At 51.0% G+C, this 22,476-nt stretch overlaps 1 protein-coding gene across 1 annotated transcript; it reads left to right on the forward strand.

Annotated features, from left to right (window-relative positions):
* Window positions 1–655: 655 nt before the first annotated feature.
* Window positions 656–1,078, forward strand: LOC147974474 (uncharacterized). Its single transcript, XM_087520050.1, has one exon. It carries the CDS (start codon window positions 656–658, stop codon window positions 1,076–1,078), a length of 423 nt encoding a protein of 140 aa, XP_087376176.1.
* The last annotated feature ends 21,398 nt before the right edge of the window (window positions 1,079–22,476 follow it).

Consider the following 22,476-nt stretch of genomic DNA (forward strand, 5'->3'; position numbering starts at 1 on the left):
ACCACAAGCGCAAGGCACCCATGCCGCCATCCACCAGTCGGCAGGTGGCCACAGTCGAAGACAAACAACCCGAAGGGCGGCCCACGCCCAAGAAGCAGAAAGGCAGCAGGCCGGCTTGGCAGCTAGCTTTCTCCTACGAGCAAGCACTTGGTGCCCCCTGCAAATTCCACAGCGGTGCGAAGCCTTCAAACCACACGACCCGGAAATGCCACTGGCTCACGCGGATCTCCAAGGGCGAGGGGATAGCGCCGCCTCCGCCCGCTGGTCAGCCGCGTCCAGCCCCTCCGCAGCCGGCCGCTCGACCACCTGTCGAGGCTGTTCAAGACGAGTTCCCCGACGAGCATGCCGCCTACGTCGTCTTTACAAGCCAACTAGAAATCAGCGTAGCCGGTGCCGACAGCACAAAGAAGTCAACGCAGTTGCCTCCAACAACCCCGAATTCATGCACTGGTCAGAAAGGCCTATCAGCTCGAGCCGGACTGATCACCCAGAGGTGATGCCATCTCCCGGCTATTACGCATTGGTTTTGGACGCCACCCTCGCAATGGAAAGGCGAGCTGCCCGTTTCTCCCGCATGCTGATAGATGGCGGTAGCAGCATCAACATACTATACCGTGACACCATGGAGAAGCTGGGCATCAAGACGAAGCAGCTCATGCCTAGTCGGACTGTGTTCCATGGGATCGTACCCATCCTGTCCTGCTCCCCAATCGGCAAGATCAAGATAGACGTCCTCTTCGGGGACAAGGACCATTTCCGCAGAGAGGCTGTATGGTTCGAGGTAGTGGATCTGGAGAGCCCTTACCATGCGTTGCTGGGCCGACCTGCTCTGGCCAAATTCATCGCTGTACCCCACTATGCCTACCTCAAGATAAAGATACCAAGTTCCAAGGGCATTATCACCATAGCCGGAGACTACAAGAAATCCTCCGAGTGTGCTACAGCTAGTAGCCGGCTAGCCGAGTCCCTCGTGATTGCTGAAGAAAAGAAGATACTGGATCGAGTCGTGGCCATGGCCGGCAAGCAGCCGGCCCTGTTCCCCGACCCCAAGGAGTGTGATGCCGAAGGTTCATTCTAGCCGGCCAAAGAAACAAAGAAGGTACCTCTGGACCCGGAGCACCCAGAAAGGTTTGCCACCATCGGGGCAAACCTGGACAACAAATAGGAAGGCGAGCTCGTCGATTTCCTCCGTGAGAATCGGGACATCTTCGCTTGGTCCCCCAAGGACATGCCGGGTGTTCCGAAGGAATTCGCCGAGCACAAGCTACACGTCCGGGAAGGTGCAAAACCAGTCAAACAGCCCCTCCGCTGACTATCGGAAGAAAAGAGAAGGATTGTAGGAGAAGAGATAGCCCGGCTTCTGGCAGTCGGCTTTATTATGGAAGTTTTCTTTCCAGAGTGGCTCGCCAACCCGGTCCTCGTGCTGAAGAAAAATAACAAGTGGCGCATGTGTATAGACTACAGTAGCCTCAACAAGGCCTGCCCCAAAGATCCCTTCGCCTTGCCAAGGATTGATCAAGTAATAGACTCCACAGCCGGATGCGAGCTGTTGAGCTTCTTGGATGCTTACTCAGGCTAGCACCAGATAAAGTTAGATCCAGCTGACCGCCTGAAGACCGCCTTCATCACGCCATTCGGAGCTTTCTGCTACCTGACTATGACATTCGGCTTGAGAAATGCTGGTGCTACTTTTCAGCGTTGCATGCAGAGATGCCTCCTCAAGCAGCTTGGCAGAAATGCCCACGTCTATGTAGACGATATTGTGGTGAAGACAGAGAAGCATGGCACCTTGCTGGAAGACCTCAGAGAGACATTTGAAAACTTGCGCCGGTTCCAGATCAAGCTCAACCCTGAGAAATGCGTGTTCGGAGTACTAGCCGGCCAACTTCTAGGCTTCCTAGTCTCCGAAAGCGGCATCGAATGCAACCCGATGAAGATAAGGGCCATAGAGAGAATGGAGATCGCCACATAGAGAGAATGGAGATCGCCACCAAGCTACGAGACGTCCAGAAGTTCACCAGATGCTTGGCTTGCCTGAATCGCTTCATCAGCCGGCTCAGAGAGAAAGCTCTCCCCCTCTACCGACTCATGAAGAAGTCCACTCACTTCGAGTGGAATGACCAAGCGGACCAAGCTTTCCATGAGCTAAAGAAGATGCTGACCACGCCGCCTGTCTTGGCGGCACCGACTGAGAAAGTGCCCATGCTCCTTTACATTGCCGCCACAAGCCGGGTGGTCAGCATAGTTATCATGGTCCAGCACCTAGAAGAAGGCCGAGCTCAGCTAGTCCAGAGGCCGGTGTATTATTTAAGCGAAGTATTATCTGCCTTGAAGCAGAACTACCCACACTACCAGAAGATGTGCTACGGTGTGTACTTCGCCGCCAAGAAGCTCAAGCCCTACTTTCAAGAGCACCCCATCACGGTCGTATGTACTGCGCCGCTCGCCGAGATCATAGGTAGCCGGGATGCATCCGTCCGAGTGGCAAAATGGGCCATTGACTTGGCCCCTTACACGATCTTCTACCAGCCCCGCACCGCCATTAAATCCCAAGCACTGTCCGACTTCCTCGTTGATTGGGCCGAAACCCAGTACCTGCCACCGGCCCCCGACTCCACTTATTGGCGGATGCACTTCGATGGGTCCAAGATGCACACCGTCTTGGGAGCCGGCATCGTCCTCACCTCTCCCAAGGGCGACAAGCTCAAGTACACATTGCAAATTCATTTTGCCGCCTCCAACAATGTGGCCGAATACGAGGCGCTCATACACGGGCTCCGGCTAGCCAAAGAGCTCGGCATCCGCCGGATCCTATGCTATGGCGACTCGGATTTGGTGGTCCAGCAGTCATCTGGCGACTGGGACGCCAGGGACGCGAACATGGCAAGCTACCGCTTCCTCGGTCAGAAAATCAGTGGATATTTTCAAGGATGCGAGTTCCTTCATGTACCACGGGCCGACAATGTGCGAGTAGATGCCCTGGCACGAATAGGCTCCACTAGGCAAGCTACACCAGCCGGCGTTTCTCGCCACCGCCTCCTCAAGCCGTCTATAAAGCCGTCTCCAGAATCTGATTCCATCTTCGTGCCGCTTGACCCCGACGCAATCGGATCCGGCTCGGGGACTTCGACAGGCAGCTCGGGGACTTCGACAGGCGGCCCGGGGACTGCCATAGCCACACTCGGCCCGAGAACTTCAGAACTCGGCCCGGGGGCTACTGCAGCCGGCCCGGGGACTGCATTGACACAACAGAAGGTGGCCGACTCAAAGTCTTCACCACCTAGCCTACCCGCCCTGGTCACAGTAGCAGTTTGACAGTAGAAGAAGTCACAGCTCCATCATGGGCCTAGCCCATCCTCAATTTCTTAGTAAACAGAGAGTTGCCAACTAACAAGATCTCGGCAAGACAAGTCCAACGCCGAGCCGGAGCATACACAATAGTAAACCGAGAGCTTGTCAGGCGCAACATCACTGGAGTCTTCCAGCGCTGCGTCGAGCCAGAGAAGGGCATAGCAATCCTCAAGGACATCCACCAAGGTGAATGCGGCCACTACGCGGCCTCAAGATCACTCGTCGCCAAAGCTTTCTGCCATGGATTCTTCTGGCCGACTGCTTTGGATAACGCCAAGGAGCTAGTCAAACACTGCAAAGGGTGCCAAGTTTTCAGTTCCAAGCAACACCTGCCGGCTTCTGCACTCAAGACCATCCCCCTCACCTGGCCTTTTGCCGTCTGGGGCTGGACATGGTGGGCCCATTCAAGACGGCACGCGGTGGCATGACACATCTGCTCGTCGCTGTGGACAAATTTACCAAGTGGATTAAAGCAAAGCCGATCAAAAAGTTGAATGGGCCGACTGCCGTAACGTTCATCGCGGATACCACAACCCGGTACGGTGTACCGCACAGCATCATCACCGACAATGGCACAAATTTTGCAAAGGGAGCACTGGCACGTTTCTGCGCAACACAAGGCATCCGGCTGGACCTAGCGTCCGTTGCCCACCCGCAGTCAAACGGCTAGGTCGAGCGAGCAAACGGCCTCATCCTCTCCGGCATCAAGCCCTGACTGGTCGTGCCACTAGAGCGTTCGGCCGGCTGTTGGCTCGACGAGCTGCCGGCCGTCCTCTGGAGTTTGCGCACTACCCCAAACAAGTCAACCGGCTTCACCCCTTTCTTCCTTATATATGGTGCCGAGGCTGTCATCCCAACTGACATCGAGTTTGACTCACCTCGGGTCACCATGTACACGAAGGCGGAGGCCAAGGAAGCACGATAAGACGGTGTCGACCTGCTGGAAGAAGGCCGGCTGTTAGCCAAGATCCTTCCAAGAGGGCGATCTTGTGCTCCGACTGATCCAGCGAACAGCCGACCAGCACAAGCTCTCGGCCCCTTGGGAGGGCCCCTTCGTCATCAACAGAGCTTTGGGAAACGAATCCTACTACTTAATCGACGCGCAGAAGCCGAAGGCACGCAAGAGAGATGATTCCGGCAAGGAGTCGGAACGACCATGGAATGCCAATCTCCTCCGAAGATTTTACAGTTAAAAAGCAGTATGTACCACGCTACCTTTTGTACTAAGTACGAGACAAAGGGTCCCCCAAGGAGCACTCGGGGACTATCCTCTTTTATCTACGAATGATGAGTATCATGCCTATGATTATGTTACTACATTTGCTTTTTCGTCCGGCACCGGGTTCGACCAGTCGGCCCGGGGACTCGCCGCCTCGAGTTATATCTAAAGTTCTGCCTACAGTCAGACAAGTAGTGTGCCGGCACCCAAGTCCCCTCTTGTCAAATGTCGCAGCTCGAAGAATCGACTGGCAAGAGCCAAGGGCAGGAAAGGATACCCACATGAAAAATGGCTAAGGACTAACGAACTTATATAATGCGAGCCGGCCTCCCGCCTCGCCAACCGGCTACCAGAGCAGCCGGCTGGCCAGCTTCCCGTTCACCTTGCTGCAATCTAAGAAAGCTCGAGTACTTGTCTTCCCAAAAAACAACTAAGTCCTTCTCCAGCCACAGACTGTAGAGCAGCCGTCCGGCTGGGAAGGCAGTGGCCAAGGGAAGGCGGCAAAGGAAAAAGCCAAAAGGCTGAAAAGCAAACGTGAACGGAAGCCAAACGCATGCATAATTATATTTACACAAAAGACCTTCAAAAGGCCAGAATTCAACGTAGTTTGAATACACCCCTAGTGGGTGGAACTACGGAAATTTAATAAAAGTTGTTCAAAAGAGTAACAAGCAGGAAAGCAAAGACGGCGGATCAAGCCAAGGGAGCGACCGGCGAGTCGGGCAGGTTGGTGGAGACGGAAGTGCCGGCTGGAGGAGTGGCCGACTAGCGAATCTCGGCATGATCATCACCTCTTGCAGCCAGCGCGCTTGCACGCGCCTCATTGCTGGAGGCACGATCAGGCTGAGGCAGGCTGGTCGCTTTGCTGTCTGGCACAACATCTTCACCATCCTCTCCCTCTTCCCCTTCGCCCTCATCGCTGGAAGCAATCTCCTCCGCCGAGTCCTCACCTTCTGTCGGGTTCAGCCTGAACCACTCCTCCGGCTGAGCGACGCCAGCATCATCCACCTCAGGGGCAAAGGCGCTGGTGCCGGTGTACTCGGCGATCACCGAGGCGCACTGGACGATAGCCAGCCGCACCGCCTCCAGCTCCTCGTCGGCCTCCTGCCGCCAGGTGCTCAGCTGGTCCAAGTTCAGCCCAGGATACCAAGCTCGGACGAACTCCAGCGCCGGACCGGGCCGCTGACGCCTTCCAAGCCTCGAAGCGGTCGACTGCGACCTCCAGCCAGTCGGCAGTCCGACTTGGGGTGCGGGGAACCACCTCGCCGGGCCAGAGGGCGGCCAGCACTTGCGCCCCGGCACGCTGAAGATGGCGGAGCATGCGGTGGGACGGCTGCAGGCGGGCTTGAAGCGCCAGAAGCTGCTCCTCAAGTGACCGGCCGGCACCCGGTGCTATCTCGGCCCTTGCCTGCCGTCGCGCGTCGCGGAAGGCCTCGATGGCTTGGGAGGCGGCAGCAGAGTAGCCGGGAAAGTAATCTGCACAAAGAAGAAAGTAGCAGCACAAAATCAAAAGACGAACCAGATGGCAGGAGGCAGGCAAAGAAACAAAGAAGAAGGCGGCCTACCGTGGATTAAGTCTTCCACCCGGCTGTAGCCTTGACTCAGCGCCTGCCTTGCCTCGGCCCAGTTCGCTGCCTCGGTCTCATATTCGGCTTTGAGGGCGGCCTCACTGTGCTGCGCCGCCTTCAGGGACACCTTGTGGCTCTCCTCCTGGTCAGCCAGTTTCTTGGCTAGGCGATCGCGCTCCTGAGCCAGGGCGGCGCACTCGGCCTCCTTGGCGTGAAGGGCGGTCTGGGCTCCGCTTAGCTGGCTCCTCAAGTCAGCATTGGCCCCGATAGATATGAAGAAAGAAGTCGTCAGGAAAAGATCCGACCCGACTGCTCAGCAGTCGGCCCGAATCTCGGGGACTACACCCAGTGGGTGCGCTGACGCGCCCCCACTTGAGACAAAAGATGAAGCACTTACTCCGGCTCTCGGTCAGATCGGTGGCTTTCTGATTAAACTCCTGGGCCTGGGAGTTGAAGGAAGCTGCGCGGAGGTTATGATACTCCTGCACATAAGATAAGAGATACGAGTTAGAACAAGACGACAATCGAAGTCTACCAAGAAGTTCCAAGCCACCTGCTCAGCAGCCGACTCGGAACTCGGGGACTACACCCAGTGGGTGCGCTGACGCGCCCCACGGAAGAAATCAGGAGCAATCAACGAAAAGCGGGAGGACTCACCCAGGTCACCGTGCGTGTCGTGAGAAATTCTTGAGTGTACTGCTTCAGCGCGGTAGCTTGGGCATGAAGCCGGTTCCGGACGTCCTGCACCGCCACATTCAGCACGGCTGTCCCGCCGCCCGGCGTCCACCCGGCGAGCTATTGCTGACCGCTTCCAGGTCCTGGGCCGACGAGTTGGCGCCCACAGTGTTTTGCGGATCCGGCGCCAAAGTCGCCTTCCCCACGCGCCGATGAGACGGTGACGAGAACACAAGATCCGCCCCCACAGTCGGCTCTCCTCCAGCCGGCTCCACGAGCGGCGCATCGGGCCGGCCTCCTTGGCCCGTTCCAGTCGGCGGCGACGACGCCGCCTCCCTCTCCCTCACCGGCTGGCCGCGGCCGGCCTCCTCCGTCGGGGGCACTGGGATGTCAGGAGCCACGGCGCGGAGGGGGATGACGAGCTGCGGAGGCTGGTTCTGCAGGGCCTCCGCCTCCTTCTCCGCGGCCGCGGCCTCCGCCTGGGCCTTGGCAGCCGTCCCGGCTCGCGCTCCCGCCGACTTGTCCTCCGCCTCCCGAGCCGCCCTCCGCTCCTCCGCCTCCCGCTCCTCCCGCGCCTCCCGCGCGTTTCGGTCCGTCGCCTCTAGGAGATTGGCACGGGGATCCACATGGCGGGATCTTGAGGACCCTCCTGTGGGTCCGACTATGGAGGCGGCAGGGGCCCGTTCGAGAGAAAGTGGGGCCCTGTTTGATAAGTCAAGAAGAAGGCATAGAAGAATATCAACTGAAGAAGAAAAAGAAAGGCGTAAGAAAAACGACACTTACGCTGAAACCGCCTGCGGCTTCTTCACCTGCAGATGGGCCCGCGCCTTGATGATCGGGCGCCGATCGGTGGCGGGAATGACTTCGGCCTCGTCGTCATCCGGCCAGTCCTCGAAGGCGGCCCCGAGCCCAGAGCCGCCTGCCTCGCGGCCTTCCCCTGTGACGTCATCTTGCATGACGGCCGCCCCCAGGTCCGGGTCATCAACGTCGTCCATCGTGCAGTCGGGGAGAAACTGGTGTTCCACCCCCGCAGCCCCGGTTGCCGGCGGAAGCATGGGATCCTGCCAAAAACAAGCCGACTGGTCAGCAGTCGGCCATCATGAACCTTGCAACAAGAAAAGAAGAAAGGAAGAGAAACTTACCGTAGGCGGAGGATTGGCGTGAGAGTACGGCTCCTTGCCGTACTGCCACTCCTCGGTGAGCTTGCAGTTGGCAATATAGTTCACCATGTAAGACACCTCGGCGTGAGACATCTCCTTGGTGCTTAGCCGGCATGGGTCGAAGCGGCCGCTCATCTGACAAATCATGTGAGGTCGGCCCTGGAGCGGGAGCACCCGGCGCTCCATGAAGGCGGCCACCAGGTCGGCCCCTGCCAGACCCTCCGACTGGATCATCACCCGGAGCCATGCAATAGAGGCGGCACCACCCTGAGACAGCGACCTGGCCCGGTAGGACCATGAGGGCTGCCTCCCAGCCGGCGGGCCGGCTACGTAAGCCGGCAGATTGACGAAGTCGCCTTGCGGAGCGATGTTCTTCACATAGAAGTAAGATTTCTGCCAGAGCTTCACCGACTGGATCAGCGGGATGGACGGAAATGGATTGTTGTCGCTCGGCCTCCGCATGGCGATGAAGGCCCCGCAAGGGGCGGGCACACCCGCGATGACAGTGCCAAGCTTGCACTGGAAGAATTCCCCCCAGAGTTCGAGCGTGGGGATGACGCCAAGAAAACCCTCGCACAGGGCGACGAAGGCCGACAACAACATCACCGCATTTGGAGTGAGGTGATGCGGCTGGAGACGATAAAATTCGAGGAAGGAGCGGAAGAACCCGCTCACCGGCAGGCCAAAGCCGCGCAGGCAGTGCGAGCGGAAGACTACCCGCTCGTCCTCCTCCGGTGCCGACGAGATCTCCTGCTCCGGCGTGAGACGAACCCGCATGTAGTTCGCGCCTGGCAGCCACCGCGTTCGGCGGAGGAAGTCGACGTGGTCGTCATGGACATTGGAGCCATCCAAGGAGCTCGACAGCGCCATGGGGACGGCACGGCAACGAGAAAGGTGCGGCGGCGGAAAGGCGCGCGACCCTGCCACAACAAAGCAACAGCGAGCCAAGAAGATTAGCGGAAGAGCCGAGCGGTGGCGGGTAGCTGTGGCGACGGAGAGGTGGAAGAAGAAGAAGGAAGGGGCGGAGCTAGGGCGAGCGTGCGAGTGTTTGCCGCTCCCCCTCCTCCCCCTACTTATAGCCTCGTGCGGCGAAGCCGAGGAGGCGAGGCGTGGGGGGACGTGGGATTAACGGCGCCCACTCCCCCACACCCCGTGATTATTGCGACTTAATGGCGTGCGGTAACCGCCGCTGGGAGGCACACGGTCCATCAAAGCCACAGAAGATCCGCGCATGGACCGGGGCCCGGTAGTGGTGGGCCCCGGACTGCGGCAGCGTCCCATCACGCGCGTGGGCTGGCAGGCCCGTCCAGTCATTGGGTGCCATGTGGCGCAGGCGGCAAGCGGACAACTCGCAGCCTGACTCGCGCGCCGCCTGGTTCACACCTTCAAGCTTCGAAACCCTCCAGAAGACGTTGCACCTAATCAAAGCCGGCTCATAGTTTCCGGCTCCTCAAGATAGGAGGCTGATTGAGCTTCTTGTCTCTTTTCTGCCTTGGAGCCCAACCAGCTTCGGGGACTACTGTCGGAGTAAATGACCACGGGTAGCCTAGCCAGCTCCTTTGGCTCTTTAGAAAAATCATAGGCCGATCGAGCCTTCAAACATCCAAGACGTGCGGCCGCCTTCCCCCAGCTGGCTACCTCTTAGGCCGACTGCACGAAGGCGGCCCAGCCTTAAAATCCTCGAGAAGAAAACCACGAGAGGGCCGGCTCCAAGAAGCCGGCCACGAGAAGGCCGACTCCAAGAAGCCCCCCCCCCCCAGCAGGCGGCCGAGATCGTGCCCTTAGAGTTTGCACCCAAATAACGGCAATGAGATGGGGCGTGGCTACAATGAAGCCTGCCACCCCCGAATCCCGGAATGCGCATGGCCACAGTGCGTCGTACGGGGCAGCCATCACCCGTCCGGGGCGGCTCTGTTGCCATGTTGACCATGACGTCACCCACGGCAAGCTGTCAGTACGACCCGTGGGTGACGGGCCCCCTCAGACAGGAAGATGCCTAAAGGCGGCCAGGCCTCTCCCAATCGGCCTGGGGTATGGCTGGCTCCCAGTAGTCGGCTAGTTCACTTCCTCGAAGGAGGTTCCTCATTAAGGAGATAAGGCGAGGTAAGGCTACAACAATAAGCCGCCTGGTGGCAGCACTGTAGCCATGCTTACCACGACAAAGCCCTTGTCACCAGCGGCGAGGCAACAGTAACCAACCTCCGACAAGACTCCCGAGCGGTGGGACAGGCCTGTCGACCAGAGGGCCGGCAGCCGGCGGGGTCCACTAGTCGGCTGGCCCATCGGTCGGCGGAGAAGCTGGCCCGCGTAGACACAGACGGTTGGGGCCCGCACCCAGCCGGATTACCATTGTACCCCTGGGGGCTAGGCCTATATAAACCCCCCAGGGCACCCATGCAGGGGGACCCTTTTCCAGTAGTTTTAGACACCACATCGAGAGAAGAAGCAAGCTAGCCTTGCCCTTCTTCATCCTTTCATCGAGCAGCTCAAGGAGCCTCTTGTAGCTACTTGTCGATCTAGTGACCATGCGGAGGCCCCGCAGAGCAGCAGTAGGGGTGTTATCTCCACGGAGAGCCCCGAAGCTGGGTAAGATCCACCGGCGTGCATGTCTTCGCCTTATCCCGTTTCTAGGCACCGACGATGTTTTATTGGCTCCCACAATGATAAGCCACCCGTTGGCATATGTCGCACCAACCACCCGACAATTTGCATCGATGTAACCCTTTACGGTGAACATTTTTGTCACCTCCATAATCGAGAAACATATCTTTATTCCACTAAGGATAATTTTGACCGCCGTCCAGTGATCTACTCCTAGATCACTATTGTACTCCCTTGCCAAACTCAGTGGTAGGGTATACAATAGATCTGGTACACAACATGGCATACTTTATAGAACCTATGGCTGAGGCATAGGGAATGACTTTCATTCTCTTTCTATCTTCTGCCGTGGTCGGGCTTTGAGTCTTACTCAGTTTCACACCTTGTAACATAGGCAAGAACTCTTTCTTTGACTGTTCCATTTTGAACTACTTCAAAATCTTGTCAAGGTATGTACTCATTGAAAAACTTATCAAGCGCCTTGATCTATCTCTATAGATCTTGATGCTCAATATGTAAGCAGTTTCACCAAGGTCTTTCTTTGTAAAACTCCTTTCAAACATTCCTTTATGCTTTGCAGAATAATTCTACATTATCTCAGATCAACAATATGTCATTCACATATACTGATCAGAAATGTTGTAGTGCTCTCACTCACTTTATTGTAAATACAGGCTTCACCACAAGTCTGTATAAAACAATATGCTTTGATCAACTTATCAAAGCATATATTCCAACTCCGATGCTTGCACCAGTCCATAGATGGATCGCTGGAGCTTGCATATTTTGTTAGCACCTTTAGGATTGACAAAACCTTCTGGTTGCATCATATACAACTCTTCTTAAATAAATCCATTAAGGAATGCAGCTTTGTTTATCCATTTTCCAGATTTCATAAAATGCGGACATTGCTAACATGATTCGGACAAACTTAAGCATAGATACAAGTGAGAAACTCCCATCGTAGTCAACACCTTGAACTTGTCGAAAACCTTTTTGCGACAATTCTAGCTTTGTAGATAGTAACACTACTATCAGCGTCCATCTTCCTCTTGAAGATACATTTAATCTCAATGGCTCACCGATCAATGGGCAAGTCAATCAAAGTCCATACTTTTTTCTCATACATGGATCTCATCTCAGATTTCATGGCCTCGAGCCATTTCGCGGATCTAGGCTCATCATTGCTTCCTCATAGTTCATAGGTTTGTCATGGTCAAGTAACATGACCTCCAGAACAGGATTACCGTACCACTCTGGTGCGGATCTCACTCTGGTTTACCTACGAGGTTCGGTAGTAACTTGATCTGAAGTTACATGATCATCATCATTAGCTTCCTCACTAATTGGTGTAGAAGTCATAGGAACATATTTCTGTGATGAACTACTTTCCAATAAGGGAACAGGTACAGTTACCTCATCAAGTTCTACTTTCCTCCCACTCACTTCTTTCGAGAGAAACTCCTTCTCTAGAAAGGATCCATTCTCAGCAATGAATATCTTGCCTTTGGATCTGTGATGGAAGGTGTACCCAACATTTTCTTTTGGCTATCCTATGAAGATGCACTTCTCCGATTTGGGTCTGAGCTTATTAGGTTGAAACTTTTTCACATAAGCATTGCAACCTCAAACTCTAAGAAACGACAGCTTAGGTTTCTTGCCAAACCATAGTTCATACGGTGTCGTCTCAACGGAGTTAGATGATGCCCTATTTAACGTGAATGCAGCTGTCTCTAATGCATAACCCCAAAACTATAATGGTAAATCGGTAAGAAACATCATAGATTGCACTATATCCAATAAAGTATGGTTATGACGTTCGGACACACCATTATGCTGTGGTGTTCCAGGTGGCACGAATTTGTGAAACTATTCCACATTGTTTTAATTGAAGACCAAACTCGTAACTCAAATATTTGTCTCCGCAATCATATCGTAGAAACCTTATTTTCTTGTCACGATGATTTTCCACTTCACTCTGAAATTCTTTGAACTTTTCAAATGTTTCAGACTTATGTTTCATCAAGTAGATAACCTGGCTCGGATGCCACTATTGGGGAACGTAGTAATTTCAAAAAAATTCCTACACACATGCAAGATCATGGTGATGCATAGCAACGAGAGGGGAGAGTGTTGTCTACATACCCTTGTAGACCATTCGCGGAAGCGTTATATCAACGCGGTTGATGTAGTCGTACGTCTTCACGATCCGACCGATCGAAGTACCAAAATCACGGCACCTCCGAGTTCTGCACACGTTCGACTCGGTGACGTCCTCGCCTTCTCGATCCAGCAAGAGGGGCGAAGTAGTAGATAAGTTCCGGCAGCACCACGGCGTGGTGATGGTGTTGGTGAAGAACAATCTCCGTAGGGCTTCGCCTAAGCACTACAAAAACTATGAAGGAGGATAAAATAGAGGGGACGGGGTTGCCGGCACACGGCTTGGTGTTTCTTGATGTGTCTTTGGTGCTAGCCCTGCCCCTCTATTTATATGTTGAGCCCTGGGGTCGAAACTTGGAGCAAAAGCCTCCTCAAAGTCGGTTTTGCCCGAAAGGCAAGAATCCCACTCGAACTCCAGGACCAAACGCCATAATCCTTGGCGTCTGGCCCAGACGCCATGGGCCTCGGCGTCTGGCCCAGGGCCAGACGCCAGGGTCTCCGGTGTTTGGCCCCCCGGCCTCCGCAAAACTCCTTTTGCACCGACTTATAGCCCCATGGGCCTGACCCCTTGGCCAAACCATATCATCCAATATATGAATGTTTACCTCCGGACCATTTTGGAGCTCCTCGTCATGTCCGTGATCTCATCCGGGACTCCGAACAACATTCGGTCACCAACATACATAACTCATATAATACTATATCGTCAACGAACATTAAGCGTGCGGGCTCTACGGGTTCGAGAACTATGTAAACATGACCGAGACACCTCTCTAGTCAATAACCAATAGCGGGAGCTGGATGCCCATATTGGCTCCTACATATTGTACGAAGATCTTTATCGGTCAGACCGCATAACAACATACGTTGTTCCCTTTGTCATCGGTATGTTACTTGCCCGAGATTCGATCGTCGGTATCTCAATACCTAGTTCAATCTCGTTACCGGCAAGTCTCTTTAGTCGTTCTGTAATACATCATCCCGCAACTAACTCATTAGTTGCAATGCTTGCAAGGCTTATAGTGATGTGCATTACCGAGTGGGCCCAGAGATACCTCTACGACAATCGGAGTGACAAATCCTAATCTCGAAATACGCCAACCCAACAAGTACCTTCAGAGACACCTGTAGAGCACCTTTATAATCACCAGTTATGTTGTGACGTTTGGTGGCACACAAAGTGTTCCTTCGGTAAACGGGGGTTGCATAATCTCATAGTCATAGGAACATGTAGAAGTCATGAAGAAAGCAATAGCAGAATACTAAACGATCGTGTGCTAAGCTAACGGAATGGGTCATGTCAATCACATCATTCTCCTAATGATGTGACCCCCTTAATCAAATGACAACTCATGTCTATGGTTAGGAAACATAACCATCTTTGATCAACGAGCTAGTCAAGTAGAGGCATACTAGTGACAATCTGTTTGTCTATGTATTCATACATTATTATGTTTCCGGTTAATACAATTCTAGCATGAATAATAAACATTTATCATGATATAAGGAAATAAATAATAACTTTATTATTGCCTCTAGGGCATATTTCCTTCACTTGGAGGTGCTCGATTTTCTCATGAAGCTTGAAGATGGCCTCCCCAATGTCCTTGACGTCCAACTTGTCGTTGTTGGTGAACCCCGTGATCATAATGTGATTGGAATCGAGTCCACGCTCCACCATCTCCTAACACCTGAAAACTTCTTGCTCCAATGCCTTGAGCCTAGCCTCCGGGCTTCCGGTGTTCCTGGGCCCCTCAACATCGCGGATGTGCAACAACGCCTCACGCATCTCAATGGTTTGAGGATGTTGCAGCACTTCCGCGAGGTAGGGGTTGATGGCCTTCTCAAAGAACTGGTCCATGGGGGCACTTGAAGAAGACATGACGACCTGGATCTGTCAGAAAACAGCTCGAAACAAAGACAGGAGATTCTTGCGTGATACGGGAGTCAAAACCTCTGAGAGATTATATAATGATTTTTTACCGACCAAAATACATATCGTGTACGAAAACGGAGTCCGGAGAGCACACGAGGTGCCCACGAGGTAGGGGGCGCGCCCTCCACCCTCGTGGAGGCCTCGTGTCCTTCCCGGACTGCTTCTTATTTTTCTATTTTTCTAAATATTCTAAAACGGAGAAATATTGCCATAAAAACTGTTTTGGAGTCGGTTTACTTACCGTACCACATACCTATTCTTTTTCGGAGTTTGAAACGTTCCGGAAAGTGTCTCTTATGTATTCATCCGGGGTTACGGTTTCAATAACATTGGTTTCAACATTTATAGGATTATCTGAGATATAATGTTTAATTCTTTGACCGTTCACCACCTTCGGATTTGTGCCTTCGAAGTTGTTGATTTTTATGGCACCGGAATGATAGACCTCCTCGATAACGTAAGGACCTTCCCATTTAGAGGGAAGTTTTCCTGCAAAAAATCTTAAACGAGAGTTGTATAGCAATACATAATCACCTACATTAAACTCATGCTTTTGTATCCTTTTGTCATGCCATCTTTTAACTTTTTCTTTAAATAATTTGGCATTCTCATAGGCTTGGGTTCTCCATTCATCAAGTGAGCTAATGTCAAATAACCTCTTCTCACCGACAAGTTTGAAATCATAATTGAGCTCTTTAATAGCCCAATAAGCCTTATGTTCTAGTTCGAGAGGTAAGTGATATGCTTTTCCATAAACCATTTTATACGGAGACATACCCATAGGATTTTTATATGCAGTTCTATAGGCCCATAATGCATCATCAAGTTTCCTGGACCAATTCTTTCTAGATCTATTAACAGTCTTTTGCAAAATTAATTTGAGTTCTCTATTACTCAATTCTATTTGACCACTAGACTGAGGGTGATAAGGAGATGCAATTCTATGATTAACATCATACTTAGCAAGCATTTTACAGAAAGCACCATGAATAAAATGTGGACCACCATCACACATTAAATATCTAGGGACTCCAAACGTTGGAAAATAACTTCTTTAAGCATCTTAATAGAGGTGTTATGATCAGCACTACTAGTTGGAATAGCTTCTACCCACTTAGTAACGTAATCAACAGCAACTAAAATATGTGTATATCCATTGGAGGCAGGAAAAGGTCCCATATAATCAAAGCCCCAAACATCAAATGGTTCAATAACAAGTGAATAATTCATAGGCATTTCTTGATGTCTACTAATATTACCAATTCTTTGACATTCATCACAAGACAAGACAAACTTACGGGCTTCCTTGAAGAGAGTAGGCCAATAAAAACTGGATTGCAATACCTTATGTGCAGTTCTATCTCCAGCGTGGTGTCCTCCATAAGCTTCGGAGTGACACTTGCGTAGGATCTATTCATGTGCATGCTCAGGTACACAACGTCTAATAGCACCATCTACTCCTTCTTTATAAAGATGTGGGTCATCCCAGAAGTAATGTCTTAAATCATAGAAAAACTTTTCTTTTGCTGGTATGTGAAACTAGGTGGTATAAATTTAGCAACAATGTAATTAGCGTAATCAGCATACCATGGAGCAGTATGAGAAGCATTTATGACATTTAATTGTTCATCAGGAAAGCTATCATCAATAGGTAGTGGGTCATCAAGAACATTTTCTAACCTAGACAACTTGTCTGCAACGGGGTTCTCAGCTCCCTTTCTATCAATAATATGCAAATCAAATTCTTGTAGTAGGAGAACCCATCTAATAAGTCTAGGTTTAACATCTTTCTTTTCCATAAGATATTTAATAGCATGATGATCCGTGTGAATAGTTACTTTAGAATCAACAATATAAGGTCTGAACTTATCACAAGCAAATACAACTGCTAAGAATTATTTTTCAGTAGTAGCATAATTTCTCTGAGCATTGTCTAGAGTTTTACTAGCATATTGAATAACATTTAATTTCTTATCAACTCTTTGCCATAGAATAGCACCTACAACATAATCACTAGCATCACATATAATTTCAAAGGGTAAATTCCAGTCAAGTGGTTGAATAATCGGTGCAGAGATCAATGCTTTCTTAAGTATTTCAAATGCTTCTATGAAATCATCATCAAAAACAAATGGTATATCTTTTTGTAATAAATTAGTCAGAGGCCGAGAAATTTTTGAGAAGTCCTTAATGAACCTCCTATAAAAACAGGCGTGACCGAGAAAACTTCTTATACCTTTAATGTCCTTGGGACATGGCATCTTTTCAATAGCATCAACCTTGGCTTTATCAACTTCAATGCCTCTTTCAGAAACTTTATGCCCCAAGACAATAACTTCATTAACCATAAAGTGGCACTTTTCCCAATTCAAGACAAGATTAGTTTCTTCACATCTCTGCAAAACTCGATCAAGATTTCTTAAGAAATCATCAAAAGAGGATCCATAGATGGAAAAATCGTCCATGAAAACCTCACAAATCTTTTCACAAATGTCGTGGTATTCTCACGGGGGGCTTGCGAGTCGACAGATGCCACAAGGGCTTAGTGTGAGGGTAAGACTGCTGCTTATAAGACCGGGAGCGGGTAAGCGAGTAGCACGCGCTGGTTTACCCAGGTTCGGGGCTCTCTGGAGAGATAATACCCCTACTCCTGCATGTCTGAGTATATATCTGGGGTGTACATCGGGCAGTACAAAGTGCTCCTGGAGCTGTATCTGAGATTAGTGCCAAGTGCATCTGACTTGGTATATGCATATGGGCACAAGTGTGTGCTTGGCCATGGGTGAATGGATGTATGTGTGAGCTAGCTAGCTATCTTGCTAGCTAGCATGCATGCGTGAGAGGGTGTCTTCCCTGGATGGATGGATGGATGGATAGCTTAGTTAGCTTGCTAGCCTGTGTGAGGCCTTGTGGCCATGGCCCGATGGCTTGCTCCCCTGGGTCACTTTGTATACTAGTGCCCAGGGGACAAGTTACACTATTGATGGTACTGCACACTGTTGATGGTGATGGATGAATAGTGTATGCCTATGTAGCAATAGTGGCCAGGCATGGCCGCGGTGTGGCTATCTTATCGATGTCTTGTCGGTGTCTTGTCGATGTCGAGTCGGTGTCTTGTCGATGTCGAGTCGGGCTGCAGTCGGCAGCCGACTGGTTGGCGTAGTCGGCAGCAGGCCGGGCAGAGCAGTCGGGCGGGGAGCCGGCAGGAGCGGCTGGGCAGTCGGACTGAGGGGCTTTGCTAGCCCCGATGTCTTGAAATATTGTCTTGCCGTCTTCGGGGTACCCGTGGTCAATTACTCCGTCAACAAAAGTCAGAGAATATAGCCATCATGCATCTTTGAAAGGTAGCAGGTGCATTACATAAACCAAAAGGCATACGTCTATAAGCAAAAGTACCAAAAGGGCAAGTAAACGTAGTCTTTGATTTATCATTGGCTGACACAGGTATTTGAGAGAAACCAGAATAACCGTCTAGAAAGCAAAAATGTGTATGTTTGGATAATCTTTCTAGCATTTGATCGATAAAAGGTAAGGGGTAATGATCTTTTTAGTAGCTTTATTTAATTTGCGGAAATCAATTACCATCCTATAACCTATAATAATTCTTTGCGGGATCAACTCATCTTTATCATTAGGAACGACAGTAATACCTCCCTTCTTAGGGACGCAATGGACAGGACTTACCCACTGACTATCAGCAACAGGATAAATTATACCTGCCTCAAGAAGCTTTTGTATTTCCTTTCTTACCACTTCCTTCATCTTAGGATTCAGCCGTCGTTTATGATCACGAACTGGTTTGGCATCTTCCTCCAAATTTATTTTGTGTTGACACAGAGTGGGACTAATGCCCTTAAGATCATCAAAAGTATATCCAATAGCAGCACGGTGCTTCTTCAGAGTTTTCAATAATCTTTCTTCTTCATGCTTTGAAAGGTTAGCACTAATAATAACAGGATATATCTTTTTCTCATCAAGATAAGCATATTTAAGAGTATCAGGTAACAGTTTAAGCTCAAACACAGGATCACCCTTGGGTGGAGGAGGATCCCCTAGGATTTCAGCAGGCAAATTGTGTTTCAGGATGGGTTCCTATTTAAAGAATACTTCATCTATTTCCCTTCTTTCATTCATAAACATATCATTTTCATGGTCTAGCAAATATTGTTCTAATGGATCACTAGGAGGTACGGCAATAGAAGCAAGACCAATAATTTCATCTTTACTAGGCAATTCCTCTTCACGGTGTTGTCTATGAAATTTAGAGAAATTAAATTCATGAGACATATCACCTAAACCAATAGTAACAACATCCTTTTTGCAATCTATCTTAGCATTAACTGTGTTCAAGAAGGGTCTACCAAATATAATGGGACAAAAGCTATCTTGTGGGGAACCAAGAACAAGAAAATCAGCAGGATATTTAGTTTTCCCACACAAGACTTCAACATCTCTAACAATTCCCATTGGTGAAATAGTATCTCTATTGGCAAGTTTAATTGTCACATCAATATCTTCTATCTCAGCAGGTGCAATATCATGCATAATTTCTTTGTATAAGTCGTAAGGTATTGCACTAGAACTAGCACCCATATCACATAAGCCATGATAACAATGATCTCCTATTTTAACAGAAATTACAGGCATGCCTACCACAGGTCTGTTTTTATCTTTAGCACAAGGCTTAGCAATTCTAGCAGTCTCATCAAGGAAATGAATAACATGCCCATCAATATTATCAGACAAGATATCTTTAACAATAGCAATATTAGGTTCAATTTTAATTTTCTCAGGAGGTGTATAAGTTCTAATATTGCTTTTACGAACCACAGTTGAAGCTTTAGCATGATCCTTTATCTTAACAGGGAAAGGTGGTTTCTCAACATAAGCGGTAGGAACAATAGGATCACTATAAGTGATAGTCCTTTCTTCAACTTTAATAGGTGCAGCTACTTTTACTTCTATGGGAGGATGATATTTAAACCACTTCTCCCTAGGGAGATCAACATGAGTAGCAAAAGATTCACAGAAAGAAGCTACTATCTCAGAGTCAAGTCCATATTCAGTGCTAAATTTACGGAAAACATCGGTATCCATGAAAGATTTAACACAATCAAACTTAGGTGTCATACCTGACTCCTTACCTTTGTCGAGGTCCCAATCTTCAAAGTTGCGCTTAATTATTTCCAATAAATACCATTTGAATTCAATAGTCTTCGTCATAAAAGAGCCAGCACAAGAAGTATCAAGCATAGTGCGATTGTTATCAGAAAGCCGAGCATATAAATTTTGAATAATCATTCTCTTGAGAGCTCATGATTGGGGCATGAATATAACATTGATTTAAGCCTCCCCCAAGCTTGAGCGATGCTTTCTCCTTCGCGAGGCCAAACATTATATATATAATTGCGATCACAATGAACAAGATGCATAGGATAGAACTTCTGATGAAATTCCAATTTGAATCGTTTGTAGTTCCATGACCCCATATCATCACATAGCCTATAACATGTCGATGCATCTCCCTTCAAAGATAAAGGGAAGACCTTCTTCTTAATAACATCTCCGGGCACACCTGCAAGCTTAAATAATTGACAAAGTTCATCCACATATATTAGGTGCTCATCAGGATGCTTTGTTCCATCTCCTGCAAAAGGATTAGCTAGCCGTTTTTGTAACATACCCGAAGGAATTTTGAAGCAGACATTTTCATTTTCAGTAAGTTCAGTAGGTTGAGGAGCAATTGTTTGCTCTACTGGTGTCGTCGGGAACGACACCTATGGGATCACAAGAATCCCTACTATGGTTGCGGGGCGCGGGGTCGTGAGAAGAGCGTATCAAACAGATAGCACACGGTTCGTTTATCCAGGTTCGGGCCGCGAGGATGTGTAAAACCCTACTCCTGCTTTGGTGGATTGTATATCTGTGTTCTTGAGCTAGCTATAGGGCGTGAGGAGCTCCAAAAAGCCGAATCCTCCTCCTAGTCGCCTCGGGCCTCCTTTTATAGGAAAGGGGTTGCCACAGTGGCACACAGGAGGTGGAAAGGGAACAGCGATGCGAGGTTATCCCTCGCATTACATGACAAGGCGCATTCAATGCATCTTGCCCAGGTGTCCTTGCTTTATCGGGGACGGGGGAGAGCCCTTTCTCGTCCGTCGCCACTCCCTCTCGTGTCGACACGCGCCCTGGCCAGCGACGCCCGCGGTGCCATGTAGGCAGGTAGGCAGCTAAGGTGGTGTAGTGGTGGGTCTCCACAAAGATCCGCATGCCGCCACGCAGGTGCCTGCCCAGCTGGTTGGGTCAGCAGCTGCATGTGAACAGCGGTGGAGGTTTGACTGGCGTGGGCCTGATGGTGGCCCTACGGGTGTCCTTGGCAAGGGCCTTGCCGGGGCCCCGGCAAGGGTCTTGCCGTGGCGCCTGCTTTCATCCCCGGCAAGGCTCTTGCCGGGGGCCTTGTGGTCCTCCTTGGCTGGGATCCCGCCAAGGATCATCATCTGTAAAGGGTGTATCTGATCTTGAATGTCTTCACAAAGATATGCATGCCACCACGGGGATGTCTCCCGAATCCTTGCCCCATGGGGGTAGTGGACTCAAGGGTGACTCACCCAGTAGGTGTGGGGCGAGCTGCCACGGCAAGGGTCTTGCCGGGTTTGCTAAAACCGCCTCCCGGCAAGGATCTTGCCGGGGGGTCCGCTTCGTCCCCTTTGCTCTTTGTGGTCTTGATCTTGGAGTCGTTCTGTTTCCCCTGAGCTTTGGCCTTACCTTGGCTCACCTCCCTTGCCTTGCTCAGTGTGGTGGTGCCCGTGGCTCAGACTGCCCGTGCACAGTTATAGGGGTACAAAAAGTGTACCCCTCTTTTTGTACACCGACAGGAGCCCCCGGGCCTAGGCCACACGTAAGCGCAGTCGCGTCGTTGGCCTAGGCCCAAAAACGGTGCGCGGGGAGGCAGGGCGGTTTTTACCGTGATAAGTCTCTTTGCGCGCTGCGCTTCCCATGCTTCCCACGCGTGGCGCGGCGTGGGGAGGTGTGTGTGACGTGGGCGGCATGCATGGGGTTGCTTCCCGCGGGCATGCATCACATCACAGTTAATGTGAAAGGAGGCGGCCCGTTGTTTTCCCTCATAAGAAAGGAATAACCGCGGGCGCGCTGCTCACTTTCTCCTCTTTCCTCGTGCCTTTTCCAATCTCAGAGCCGCCGTTTCCTCTCCTCCTTCCTTCCTAAGCTTCCGCCATCGCCCGCCGTCGTTGCTTCGCCATCCCCCTTCCTCAGCCCTTTGAACTTCTTGGTCGCCATGGCTCCCAAATTCGCCAAGGGCAAGGGGTGGCTAAGGGCGCCGGGACGGTGGAGCCGCCGGAGAGCGCGCTGTCGGGGGACCGGACGAAGTCCGCCTTCTTCTTCCCCTCAACGGTTGATGTTCAAGAGCTCTGGGCCTCCTTCAAGCCCCTATGGGGAGTGAAGATAGGGGGAGAGGATTCGGGACACCCGGCGACGCGCGTCATTCCTGCCGCTTGCGCTGATCCTGCCCCAAATCGATACCCCTTCTTCGTTGATTACTTTTCTTGCGGGTTATGCCCCCCTTTCTCCGATTTCTTCTGCGACGTTATGCGCACCTTCGGCTTTCGCCTCTTGGATTTTACTCCGAATGCGGTGGCGTGCATGGCTTTCTTCGCGTATCTTTGCGAAGGCTTTGCCGGGGTGCAGCCCAACACGGCGCTCTTTTGCCATTACTTCTTCCCTCGAATCCAGCCGAGAGGAGCCGTCTCCGGTTGTGTCACCTGGATCCCAAGATCCAAGGGGGCGTACCCG

Source organism: Triticum urartu, chromosome 4A, assembly GCF_056163025.1.
Source record: "Triticum urartu cultivar PI428250 chromosome 4A, HENAU_Tu73, whole genome shotgun sequence".
Taxonomy (NCBI): domain Eukaryota; kingdom Viridiplantae; phylum Streptophyta; class Magnoliopsida; order Poales; family Poaceae; genus Triticum; species Triticum urartu.